The 13,156-nt window shown below is 45.2% G+C and overlaps 1 protein-coding gene across 2 annotated transcripts in view; it reads right to left on the bottom strand.

Annotated features, from left to right (window-relative positions):
• CDC14A (cell division cycle 14A) overlaps window positions 1-13,156 on the bottom strand; it is a 92,890-nt gene that overhangs the window by 16,330 nt on the left and 63,404 nt on the right. For both annotated transcript variants that reach the window (XM_075832226.1, XM_075832225.1), the window contains exons 9-10: window positions 11,129-11,359; window positions 2,311-2,449 (exon numbers count right to left, since the gene is read on the bottom strand). In XM_075832226.1, the coding sequence (XP_075688341.1) occupies window positions 2,311-2,449; window positions 11,129-11,359 (370 nt within the window). The remainder of the gene's footprint in view (window positions 1-2,310; window positions 2,450-11,128; window positions 11,360-13,156) is intronic.

Below are 13,156 nucleotides of genomic sequence, written 5' to 3'. Positions count from 1 at the left end.
TATTTGAACGGAGACGGACATGAAATATGTTCATGTGAATAAGGCCTAGGAGGAAAATATTTATATGAAGGTCTACAGCTTGTTATTCTGCAGGGGAAATCTTCCTATAATAAAACACTTTAATTTCTACCTGCTTTCAACCTTTGTTATGCATCGCTTTCGGAGTAAGACAAACAAAGCCGAAAAATAGAATGGACGGCTGAATACTATGTATTTAACAGAAACTTTCCTTCAACAACTCTGAAGACAAAACATAAAAATGCAATTTTATGATCCATCTTCTAGTATTCGCCAACAAATAAAGAGAGAGCAATTTAGAGGTTTGTTTCCCTTTGAGACCTATTTCAGAAGGCCGTCATTCGCATTTGTTTTGGAAATGTGAAGGAGAATAATAATGATGGGCTTGAACCTGTAAGGCTGGATTCACACGAGCATGTTACGTCCGTAAAGGACGGAACGTATTTCTGCTGCAAGTCCTGGACCGAACACACTGCAGGGAGCCGGGCTCCTAGCATCATAGTTATGTACGACGCTAGGAGTCTCTGCCTCTCCGTGGAACTACTGTCCCGTACTGAAAACATGATTACAGTACAGGACAGTTGTCCGCGGCGAGGCAGGGACTCCTAGCGTCGTACATAACTATGATGCTAGGAGCCCGGCTCCCTGCAGTGTGTTCGGTCCGGGACTTGCGGCCGAAATACGTTCCGTCTTTTACGGACGTAACGTGCTCGTGTGAACCCAGCCTAAATGTCTACTTGGCTCTCCTGCGAGTAGGTTCTGATAATGCCATGTCTTTGTACAGTGATATGCCCTTGCGGATACAAAGGGCCATATCACTTTTACATAGAGCTGAATTGGGGTGTTTGAACATGATCAGAATATACCTGCAGGGTGGAGAAGAGCCTCAAAGCCAAGTAATCCACTCATATGTTAGGAACAGGAGGTGCAATTTATAGGAGGTGGTTGAGAGCCCCACATTAAAACTACAATAAATAAAAAACAAATACATAAGGCCTTCTTATGAGAAGTCTTTTGCTACACTATTCATCTATTCAGTGTCGTCGTGGTATTATGCATGAATAACAGATGCAGGGAGACAATACAAATTGGGATTAAATGATCATGGGGTAGCCATCCACATTTTACAGATACTGAATGTCATATACATATGTATTGTAGATAGAGATACGTCCCATACCTGCTACATCTCTACTACGGCTCTGCTTATGCACGTCTTCACTGCAGAAGTAAATGAGCAGAACTATAAATCCTGCTAAAGTGCCATGGATTTTAACCACTGAACAACTAGCTACAAACTAGACCATAGAAAGAACATAATAACACAGTTAAGGCTACAAAAAAAAAAAAAGTCATAAGTCCACACAGATGAGCCTATTATTCTGCAATGTTGACCCAGAGAAAAAAAAACCATGAGGCAGAAACCAATTTTCCTCAACTGCAATATGGCAATCAGAATAAATCCCTGGATCAACGTCCCATCTTCAGTAATCTTGTAAACATAACTTGTAATATTATTACACTCACAAAATACATCCAGGCCTCTTTTAGTAAGATCACCATGGCAACTGCCTCTGGCAGAGAGTTCCATAGTCTCACTACTCTTAGGGTATGTTCACACAGATTTTTTTTTGGTGCTGTTTTTGATGCGGAAACTGCGCCAAAAATCTACCGAAACGCCTGCGAGTGGAAAAAACCGCTAGCGGGAAAAAGAAGCATCATGCTCTTCTTTCAGGCGTTTCCGTCTCTGACCTCCCATTGACATCAATGGGAGGCAGAGAAAGCGGTTTTTGCTGCCTTTTTTTCCCGCCGTGCTGCCTAACTAAACTAAGTGTGAACTAGGTCTTACAGTAAAGAATCCCCTTCTATGTTTGTTAGAAACTTTCTTTCCTCTAGATGTAGAGGATGCCCCTTTGTTATTACTTTGGGTATAAATAGATCCTGAGAGATCTCTGTATTGACCTTTGATATATTTATACATAACTATTAGCTCACCCCGCAAACATCTTTTTTCTAAACTAAAAAGCCCCAAATTTGCTAATCTTTCTGGGTACTGTAGTCCAACTCATTCCAGTTATTACTTTGGTTGCCTACCTTTGAACCTGCTCAAGCTCCACTCTTGTCTTTCTTTAAGAAGGAAGGGATTAACCCCTAAAAATTTAGAACTGGTATGGAGGGAATAATCCACCAAACTAGGATTTATCTCAAACCCTTGCATATGAATGAAATCTTCTGGACAGGAGAGCGTAATTGGATGTGCAGCAGTAATAATTCAAAAGGCAAGTAACTTACTCTTCCAGGAAATGCTGTTGGGGTCCAATGATGGAACCTGGTCGACATATTCTAATCCATGCTATGGCTTCAGCATGTGTGAACCTGTAGTGCTTCATGATATAACAAGCAATCAGAGTACCGGTTCTGCCAAGGCCAGCTGTGGGAAACAAGAAAAGAAGAGTAACGATGAGCTATGAAGTCTTGAAGGAATGAAGGAAGAAAGCCTACTGGGTAAGAAGTTACTAGGTTTCTGTTTTCATTCACGAAAACAATAGAATAGTTGACTACGCTATTGTTTCCGTGAAAAAAAAAACGGAACCTTAGCGTAATGGAGGCAATCTGAAACCAACTAAAGGGAAAAAAATACCATTGAAATCAATAGTAATGCAAACGGAAGCAATAGTTGCCGTTTGGCTTTCTGTTCATCTGTTCGGGCCCTAAGTCTAGGGAGGCAAACCCATATGGGCATCAGCCTCTTCCACTAGTTCTTGCAGTCAGTTTGCAGTGAAATAGCATGCTGTAATCTTTCTATTAAAGGGTTTGTCTGGTTTAGGAAGGTAGTGAAGTATTCTGAGTAAATATTTTGAGGTCCCCCATGTTAGGAATCTCATCTATTAGCCAGAGAGGGGACAGGCTACAAAGATTCTCTCTCCTCTCTGTAAGGCCCCGCATGTTGGTGCATTACATGAAAAGCCAATTGATTTTATTTAGCCAAAAGAGGAGTTGTAAAACTGAACACTAGCATGCCAGGATTCCCCACATGCTACAATTTATTTGCTGGGGGTTCCAGTAGCCGGACATGACAAAAATGGATTGTCCAAATCAGACAGCCCCCTTATCTACTGCTTTTTTTTTTAGGAGGGGGGGGGGGGTTAGCAGAAGAGTAGGAGGAACCTGTATCTGGGACTGCTCTGCTACATTGCAAGCACCACTGTGATGGTTGTAACAATAAGTCATTAATAAAAATATTTAATACTGTATGTAATGTGTTCGACATTTGCTGTGGTAGCAATCCTACTGTGTTTTACGTCATTATTAAAAAACAGAAGGCCATTGCTTAGCAGCTAAAGAATTATAGAAATGTGTACTGTGCCTGTGCTCCAGAAGTTCTACAAAATCATACACATTTACTCTCCAATGGTTATACTTATTATAGGACTCCAAGCCAAGGAGCTTGTTAAGTGCACATTAATTATCGCTTTATAAATAGAAATATTTACATAAATGGTCTCAAGAGGCGGCTAATACAATGACAATAGTTTACATAGTGTGATTAGGGTGAACAGCACAACCTGCTGGACGAAGATGTTACAACAGTATTTATGGGGGGGGGGGGATTTCCTGTTTTACGTAAAGATGATTTACTGTAAACGTTTAAAATAAATCTAAATGGATGTATAATGAATGAAGTTCTGTACAATAAAAAGTTACGCAACCCTCTAAAATACTTTGTTTCCAGTCCCCACAGTTTTCGATATCTCTGCTTGGTTACAGTGAATGCAATCAGTAATTTGTCCTGATAATTCTGCTCACACAGGTGTATAGCTCCTGAGTACTGGTTCACTTTGTGAGGAGCCCAATATCAGGACAAACTTTCAGCCGCTGAATGTGAACAAATTCTCAGAACAGTACCATTCACCTGTCAGGAGGCTTTCTCGCCCCCAAACTGCCACCACTGCCCCACAGTGTGTATAAATAGCTGTTCATACATGTTCCTATTTAAATATATATATATATATTTACACACACACAGACACACATACATATAATCAGTACCGGCATTCATTAGAAGATGTACTTTGAATGCCACATGTGCTGTATACAAATGAGGTTCTTGAAGTTCTGGAAGTGGAGTTACTCAGGTGAACAGGCATTCACATTCGCTAATAATGGCCATTCTGGCTTGATTGACGCCCCTGACGTCCTCTTCTGAGAGACCAGTGACTACCAGCACATGCGCACTGTACCGATGAAGCCGAGGTAAGAACATCCAGCTTTACTGCGCATGCACCGGAAGCCACCATCGTGACAGAAAAAGACGTCAGGGACTAACAGTGGTGTCCATCACAATAGATTAATATGGGATCCGTTAAACGGACTTGTCAAAAACTGGGATCATGAGAATTTATCACATATACCTTAAATGGATGCCATTATAGTCTACGTGTGACGGATGCCACTAGTAGGAATCCCTTTAACGAATCCGCCACCCATAGACTAAAATGGTATCTGTTTAACGGATATAACATGAAAGGCTACTGGAAAGCCTAAGATGTATCCGTTGAATGGATCCATGTACATACAGTGCCATATAACTCAGATGTAAAGGATCTGCCAGGCACTGCTTCGGGGTTAATTCCCAGAATTAATCAGTCAACACCTGAGTGTACATCCCTGAGACAGACACCAGCTTCCTCCACTCAGGCTGGCAGGCTTAGGAGTGGGAGAGCCTATCGCAACCTGGCCAGACTCAGCTAGCTCCCGCCCTCGGTCTATTTAAGCCTGCTCTTCCTGTCCACCTGTGCTTGTGAATTCTTTCCTTGAGGTTTCCTGGCCCAGCTACAGCTCCTGCTTCTTTTTGATCCTGCTCCATACAGACCCCGGCTTACCGACTACTCTTCTGCTTTTCGCTTTGTACCTCGCACTCTCCTGGCTTGACTCGGCTCGTTCACTACTCTGTTGCTCACGGTGTTTCCGCGAGCAACTGCCCATTTCCCTTGCTTGTATTCCCTTGTTTGTTTGTCGTGTTTGTCATGCACTTACTGAGCGCAGGGACCGCCGCCCAGTTGTACCCCGTCGCCTAGGGCGGGTCGTTGCAAGTAGGCAGGGACAGAGTGGCGGGTAGATTAGGGCTCACTTGTCCGTTTCCCTACCCCCCCCACCATTACAAATTCACAAGCCTTATACCTAGTCTACCCTGGTCCCTGACACCATTATGGAACCCCGTGAAACCCTGGCTCAGCAAATGCAGGGTCTCTCCCTACAGGTCCAGGCCCTGGCTCAGAGGGTCAACCAGCCTGATGCTACCTTGGTAGTTCCCCTCACCGCACCCCTTGAACCCCACCTCAAGTTGCCCGACCGGTTCTCAGGTGACCGGAGGGCTTTTCTCTCCTTTCGGGAGAGTTGTAGGCTTTACTTTCGCTTAAAGCCTCACTCCTCAGGTTCTGAGAGCCAGCGGGTGGGTATAATTATGTCCCGGCTCCAGGAAGGGCCCCAAGAGTGGGCCTTCTCCTTGGCTCCTGGCGCCCCTGAACTTTCCTCCGTTGATTGTTTCTTTTCTGCCCTCGGACTTATTTATGACGAGACTGACAGAACTGCCTTTGCCGAGAGTCAGCTGGTGACCTTACGTCAGGGTAAGAGACCTGTTGAGGAGTATTGCTCTGACTTTAGGAAGTGGTGCGTAGCTTCTCGGTGGAATGACCCTGCCTTAAGGTGCCAGTTTAGGTTGGGTCTGTCGAATGCCCTGAAAGACCTGCTAGTTAGTTATCCCTCTTCTGACTCCTTAGACCAGGTTATGGCTTTAGTGGTACGACTTGACCGACGTCTCAGGGAACGACAACGTGAACGTTTATGTGTTTTTTCCTCCGACTCCCCCATGATGCCTCCCGAAGTCCCGTTGCTTCGTTTCTCCCCTAAAGACTCAGAAATACCTATGCAACTCGGGGCCTCCGTGTCCCCTCAACAACGTAGAGAATTCCGCAGGAAGAATGGTCTCTGCTTCTACTGTGGGGATGTCAAGCATCAAGTAAACAACTGTCCCAAGCGTAAGAATGCTGTCAGAGAGCTCCCGCGTCTAAGTGATCATCGGGGAGGTCACTTGGGCGCACAGGTATTTCCCGTAAATATGAAACGTACTAAGATATTGCTTCCCTTTCAGGTCTCTTTTGGTGGTAGGTCTGCTACCGGCAGTGCCTTCGTGGATTCAGGGTCCTCTACTAATATCATGTCTGTGGAATTTGCTATGTCTCTCGCTATGCCTCTGATTGATTTGCCTAAACCTGTTCCGGTAGTGGGTATCGACTCCACTCCTCTTGCTAATGGTTATTTTACACAGCATACCCCTGTTTTTGAACTCCTTGTTGGCTCCATGCATTTGGAGCAATGCTCTGTACTATTGATGCAGGGATTATCGTACGATTTGGTTCTAGGTCTTCCCTGGTTGCAGTTGCATAATCCTACGTTTGACTGGAATACTGGGGAGCTAACCAAATGGGGTAATGAATGTTGTACGTCATGTTTTTCTGTTAATTCTATTTCTCCCCCTAAGGAGGTGAATACGCTACCCGAGTTTGTTCAGGACTTCGCTGATGTTTTCTCTAAAGAGGCCTCCGAAGTATTACCGCCTCATAGAGAATACGATTGCGCTATCGAATTGGTACCAGGAGCTAAGCTTCCTAAGGGTAGGATATTTAACCTTTCTTGTCCCGAACGTGAAGCCATGAGGGAGTATATCCAGGAATCCCTGGCCAAGGGTTACATTCGTCCCTCTTCTTCTCCGGTAGGTGCTGGCTTCTTCTTCGTAGGGAAGAAGGATGGGGGTCTTAGGCCATGCATTGACTACCGTGGCCTGAATAAGGTCACGGTAAGGAACCAGTATCCCCTTCCTTTGATTCCTGATCTCTTTAATCAGGTTCAGGGGGCCCAATGGTTCTCTAAATTGGATCTACGGGGGGCGTATAACCTTATTCGCATCAAAGAGGGGGATGAGTGGAAGACTGCGTTTAACACGCCCGAAGGCCATTTCGAATACCTCGTCATGCCCTTTGGGTTGTGCAATGCCCCTGCGGTCTTCCAGAACTTCATAAATGAGATTTTGAGAAATTACCTGGGGATATTTCTTGTAGTGTACCTTGATGACATATTGGTGTTTTCCAGGGACTGGTCCTCCCACATAGAGCATGTCAGGAAAGTGCTCCAGGTCCTTCGAGAAAACAAACTGTTTGCCAAAATCGAAAAATGTGTATTTGGGGTACAGGAGATACCATTTTTAGGTCAAATCCTCACTCCTCATGAATTCCGCATGGACCCTGCCAAGGTTCAGGCTGTGGCTGAATGGGTCCAACCTGCCTCCCTGAAAGCGCTACAGTGTTTTTTGGGGTTCGCTAACTATTACAGGAGATTTATTGCTAACTTCTCGGTCGTCGCTAAGCCTCTTACGGACCTCACTCGCAAGGGTGCTGATGTCCTCCATTGGCCCCCTGAGGCCGTCCAGGCTTTTGAGACCCTCAAGAAGTGCTTTATCTCGGCCCCCGTGCTGGTTCAGCCCAACCAAAGGGAGCCATTTATTGTGGAGGTTGACGCGTCCGAGGTGGGAGTGGGGGCCGTCTTGTCCCAGGGTACCAGCTCCCTCACCCATCTCCGCCCCTGTGCTTACTTTTCTAGGAAGTTTTCGCCCACGGAGTGTAACTATGATATTGGCAACCGCGAACTTTTAGCCATTAAATGGGCATTTGAAGAGTGGCGCCACTTCCTGGAGGGGGCTAGGCACCAGGTAACGGTCCTTACCGACCACAAGAATCTGGTTTTCCTAGAATCTGCCCGGAGGCTAAACCCGAGACAAGCTCGATGGGCGTTGTTTTTTACCAGATTCAATTTTTTGGTTACCTATAGGGCCGGGTCTAAAAATATTAAGGCAGATGCACTGTCGCGTAGCTTCATGGCCAGCCCTCCTTCGGAGGAAGATCCTGTTTGTATTTTGCCTCCAGGTATAGTCATTTCCTCTATCGAGTCCGATTTAGTCTCTGAAATTGCTGCTGATCAAGGTTCAGCTCCTGGGAACCTTCCTGAGAACAAGCTGTTTGTTCCCCTGCAATTCCGGCTAAGGGTACTTAGGGAAAATCACGACTCCGCACTATCTGGCCATCCAGGCATCCTGGGTACCAAACACCTCATTACCAGAAATTATTGGTGGCCTGGTTTGCCTAAAGACGTTAAGGCCTACGTCGCCGCCTGTGAGGTTTGTGCCAGGTCCAAGACTCCCAGGTCCCGACCAGCGGGCTTACTGCGTTCGTTGCCCATTCCCCAGAGACCTTGGACACATATCTCCATGGATTTCATCACCGATTTGCCTCCATCCCAAGGCAAGTCGGTGGTGTGGGTGGTGGTAGACCGCTTCAGTAAAATGTGCCACTTTGTGCCCCTCAAGAAACTACCCAACGCCAAGACGTTGGCTACCTTGTTTATCAAACACATCCTGCGTCTCCATGGGGTCCCCGTCAATATTGTTTCTGACAGGGGGGTACAATTTGTTTCATTGTTTTGGAGAGCCTTCTGTAATAAGTTGGGGATTGATCTGTCCTTCTCCTCTGCTTTCCATCCTGAAACCAATGGCCAAACGGAGAGGACTAATCAGTCTCTAGAACAATACTTAAGATGTTTTGTCTCTGACTGTCAATTTGATTGGGTTTCTTTCATTCCCCTCGCCGAATTTTCCCTTAATAACCGGGTCAGTAACTCGTCAGGGGTCTCTCCCTTTTTCTGTAATTTTGGGTTTAATCCACGGTTCTCCTCCGTTTCACCTGGTTGTTCCAACAATCCCGAGGTGGAGGTCGTTCATCGGGATCTGTGCACAGTCTGGGCCCAGGTTCAGAAGAACCTAGAGGCGTCCCAGAGCATACAGAAGGCTCAGGCCGATAGAAGACGTTCTGCTAACCCCCTGTTTGTGGTCGGGGATCTGGTGTGGTTGTCATCCAGGAACTTGCGTCTCAAGGTTCCGTCCAAAAAGTTTGCTCCCCGGTTTATTGGGCCGTATAAGGTCATTGAGGTCCTCAGTCCTGTCTCTTTCCGGCTGGAGTTACCCCCGTCTTTTCGTATACACAACGTGTTTCATGCCTCCCTCCTGAAACGCTGCTCCCCGTCCTTGGCCCCCTCGAGGAAACCTCCTGTTCCCGTCCTCACCCCTGAGGGGGTGGAATTTGAGGTGGCCAGGATCGTGGACAGCAAGATGGTCCAAGGCTCCCTCCAGTACCTGGTCCATTGGAGAGGATACGGGCCCGAGGAGAGGACTTGGGTACCCGCCCGGGATGTTCACGCTGGGGCATTGGTCAGGAGGTTCCACCTGCGTTTCCCCAGTAAGCCAGGTCCACTTAGAAAGGGTCCGGTGGCCCCTCATAAAAGGGGGGGGTACTGTAAAGGATCTGCCAGGCACTGCTTCGGGGTTAATTCCCAGAATTAATCAGTCAACACCTGAGTGTACATCCCTGAGACAGACACCAGCTTCCTCCACTCAGGCTGGCAGGCTTAGGAGTGGGAGAGCCTATCGCAACCTGGCCAGACTCAGCTAGCTCCCGCCCTCGGTCTATTTAAGCCTGCTCTTCCTGTCCACCTGTGCTTGTGAATTCTTTCCTTGAGGTTTCCTGGCCCAGCTACAGCTCCTGCTTCTTTTTGATCCTGCTCCATACAGACCCCGGCTTACCGACTACTCTTCTGCTTTTCGCTTTGTACCTCGCACTCTCCTGGCTTGACTCGGCTCGTTCACTACTCTGTTGCTCACGGTGTTTCCGCGAGCAACTGCCCATTTCCCTTGCTTGTATTCCCTTGTTTGTTTGTCGTGTTTGTCATGCACTTACTGAGCGCAGGGACCGCCGCCCAGTTGTACCCCGTCGCCTAGGGCGGGTCGTTGCAAGTAGGCAGGGACAGAGTGGCGGGTAGATTAGGGCTCACTTGTCCGTTTCCCTACCCCCCCCCACCATTACATCAGACTTCCAGGATAATAAAACGTAAACCGCGTGGTATACGGTTTTCTTGCAGGATCCAGTGGGATGTGATAGCATAGCCTACTACGCCATTTCATACTTTTTTTTCCGGTATACTAACGTATTCTGGCCAGACAGAGACTAAAAGGACACTCTTTTGTCCTCTGTCTGACAATGGAACCCTATGGACTCATTTAGTCTGTACATCGGGAGCAGGGCCGAACCAATACCTTTGACAGCAGATGTAACAGAACAGAAGGTAAAATGGTTTGCTCCTTTCAGAAAGTAATCACAACCAGATACAATCACCAAAAATGGTGTCACCCACACTGGGCAGCACGGAGACCACTTGCTTATCAGTAGGGACCAATCAGCACCTAATGGGGGATTGATTGGTCACCTTCAAAAAAGTCACCAGACCAGAGCAATGCACGATAAATCTCACTTTCCCTTCCTCATTGCATTGAAGTTTTGTGTGGTACCTACTGAAACCAATGGGCATCTCTGTCTTGCAAGGACTCCAGTGGTCCTACAGTGCGCTCTTCCTTCCCTTTGCTCCATCAGTCCATTTAAAAATTAGTTGTCTAAAACAAGCAACCCCATTAAAACGGACTTTAAAGGTGATTTTGCCATCTTGGACATTTATTTAGAGCTCTGAGACCCGCACCTAGGGTCGAAAACGTCGTTGTATATTATGGTGGAATAAAATAAATTTTTATACTCTTGATAGCACAAAGAACGTGTGCTACGGTCTCTATTTTTATATCCTGTGGATATGCCATAAATGTCCAAGATGATGAAACCCCCTTTAATAGCAAATAAAACGGAAGATAAGGGACGCTACCAGGAGTTTGTCACTGTGACCCTACCAAACTGAAATAAGTGGCAGGTAAATTTTTGGTCCACATTTGAAAAAATTGCCTTTAACATGTTAAACCTCAATAACCGACATGCACAAATTCTAACATTGCTTTTTGCATTGCATAACCATCAGTGCCCCAATACAGCGGTACCAGAATAAGGTTATAGTATGAACTGAACTATCAAATTAGATACTATGTCCGGGATCATGTGCAGTATCCACATAAATAGATTTTTTTTAAAAAGGAGATACTCTTCCAATGAGTAATTTGCAAACAAACCTTTGCAGTGAACGGCAATTGCCCCTTCCGTGTTCTCACAAAGGTTTAGGAATCTCCGTACTATGCCATCGCTTGGGGTGCTTCCATCCACAAAAAACAGGTCGTAGTGATCAAACCCAGCATCTGTAAATCGCTTAGCATCATAAATCTTCTTATTGAGCCGGATGATAGCGGTGATATTGTGTTTTCTGAAATATGGGAAGTAAGCTTCTGGAGCATGGAGGGGATAACCTGGAAAATAAGAAGAAAGTGAATTGTAATAGTTTATCTGTTAACAATATGTACAAAGCTACATTGTACTGGAACGACTGATGATCTCATGTATATGGGGGCCTCTGGACTGTCCCGTGATATTGGAGGAAGAGGGATCGGGCATATATTGGATTTTAACATGCACAATCTTCTGTTCCTGCGGGAGATCAGCCTTATTCCCTTCTCCTCCATTGAAATAAACATGCACCCTCAGCTGAGCCGAATGTGCATGTTCATGGTGTAGTCGGCAGGAACAGTTGATGGCCGAATAAGCGTTTAGACAACAGCTATCTTATGATTAGTAAAGTATCTATATTGTAAAGAAACGAAGTACTATGCACACCAATATGGAATTATTTATCCAAGTAATTTATTTATTTATTTGTAGCCAGTGACAGTGCGTGCGACGTTTCGGTCAAAACATTGACCTTCCTCAGGCACTTTAGTCAATGCTGGTCCTGCGTGGCTGGCGCTGTAAGATTGGCGGGTAACCGCTGTGTGAGCGCCTCACACAGCGGTTACCCGCCAATCTACCAGCGCCAGCCACGCAGGACCAGCATTGACTAAAGTGCCTGAGGAAGGTCAATGTTTTGACCGAAACGTCGCACGCACTGTCACTGGCTACAAATAAATAAATAAATTACTTGGATAAATAATTCAATATTGGTGTGCATAGTACTTCGTTTCTTTACTGGATCGGGTTGGGCCCCTACTCATGCACCCACACCATTACCTAGTGCTATCCGAACCTTGTAACTGTATATTGTAGTGCTGCTCTTAAGTCTCTAGGTTACAGACGCAAATGTTGGGAGTGTTTCTCTTCCTTTTTATATACACCTCTTCTATTTGCTTCCCATAAAGCTCATATTGGGTGATAATTGCATAATAAAAGAACTCATGCAGTTTACTAGCTGGCACATTACTTGCCAAAACAAAAACTTCCACAAAACTTAAAAGAATTTCAAAATTACTTATTATTTATACTCCAGTATTTATAAAGTACCAAAGATGGAAGATAAGAGCTGAACAAGGCCATGTAAAACCTGACATTGTACAGTAGCTTGCACTATACTTCCCAATAGGTGTGCCCCTTGTTAGGGAATACAGGGTTTTAAAATCGTTTAGTATGAATAGAAAATTGAGTTTGCATTTACATAGCGTTAATGTGATTGCAGAACATGAGTTTGAGAAACATGAAAAGACTCAAGTAACATAACAAGGCAAATTTGCAGAAGAGGAGGATCTGTGCCATCTATTCCAAATTCTTTGAATGTTAAATGGGTGGTTTCTATGTTGACATTTTAAATGTGGAAGAATAGAGTTTACCAGAGCTGTCGTTTCCGAAAGTGTTTTTGGCATAGTACAAAGCTTCTGTAAGGAGGGTATGAACATATCTGGATTCATAGTCATTGGCGTCACTTAGAAGGAGACATTGTTTCAGGCATAGTGGCATAGGTGTACCAAATTCGACATCTAGAAATTTCACTATTTGTTCCCAGAAACCACGCACTTTAGAGGATTGTCAAAGGTGGTGGAAAAAAATACTCAACATACTATGACATTTATCTAGATAAGTTGAGTGGAATTTGTGCAGTGTGGAGAGGGGTAAATAAGCCCTATAGAAAATGTCTCATTGAATAAGGCGTTCAATATGGTTTGATGATACTCATTTTGGAGAGGCTAATGCTCTATTCCACTCTTGTGTGAGTTGTTCCACATCCACTCCCATTTCTCTCGCAAAAAGGATAATGCTGACTCCCGAGATTTACATAGGAG

This window comes from Rhinoderma darwinii, chromosome 7 (assembly GCF_050947455.1).
Source record: "Rhinoderma darwinii isolate aRhiDar2 chromosome 7, aRhiDar2.hap1, whole genome shotgun sequence".
Taxonomy (NCBI): domain Eukaryota; kingdom Metazoa; phylum Chordata; class Amphibia; order Anura; family Rhinodermatidae; genus Rhinoderma; species Rhinoderma darwinii.
This window is presented reverse-complemented; position numbering and strand designations above follow the sequence as displayed.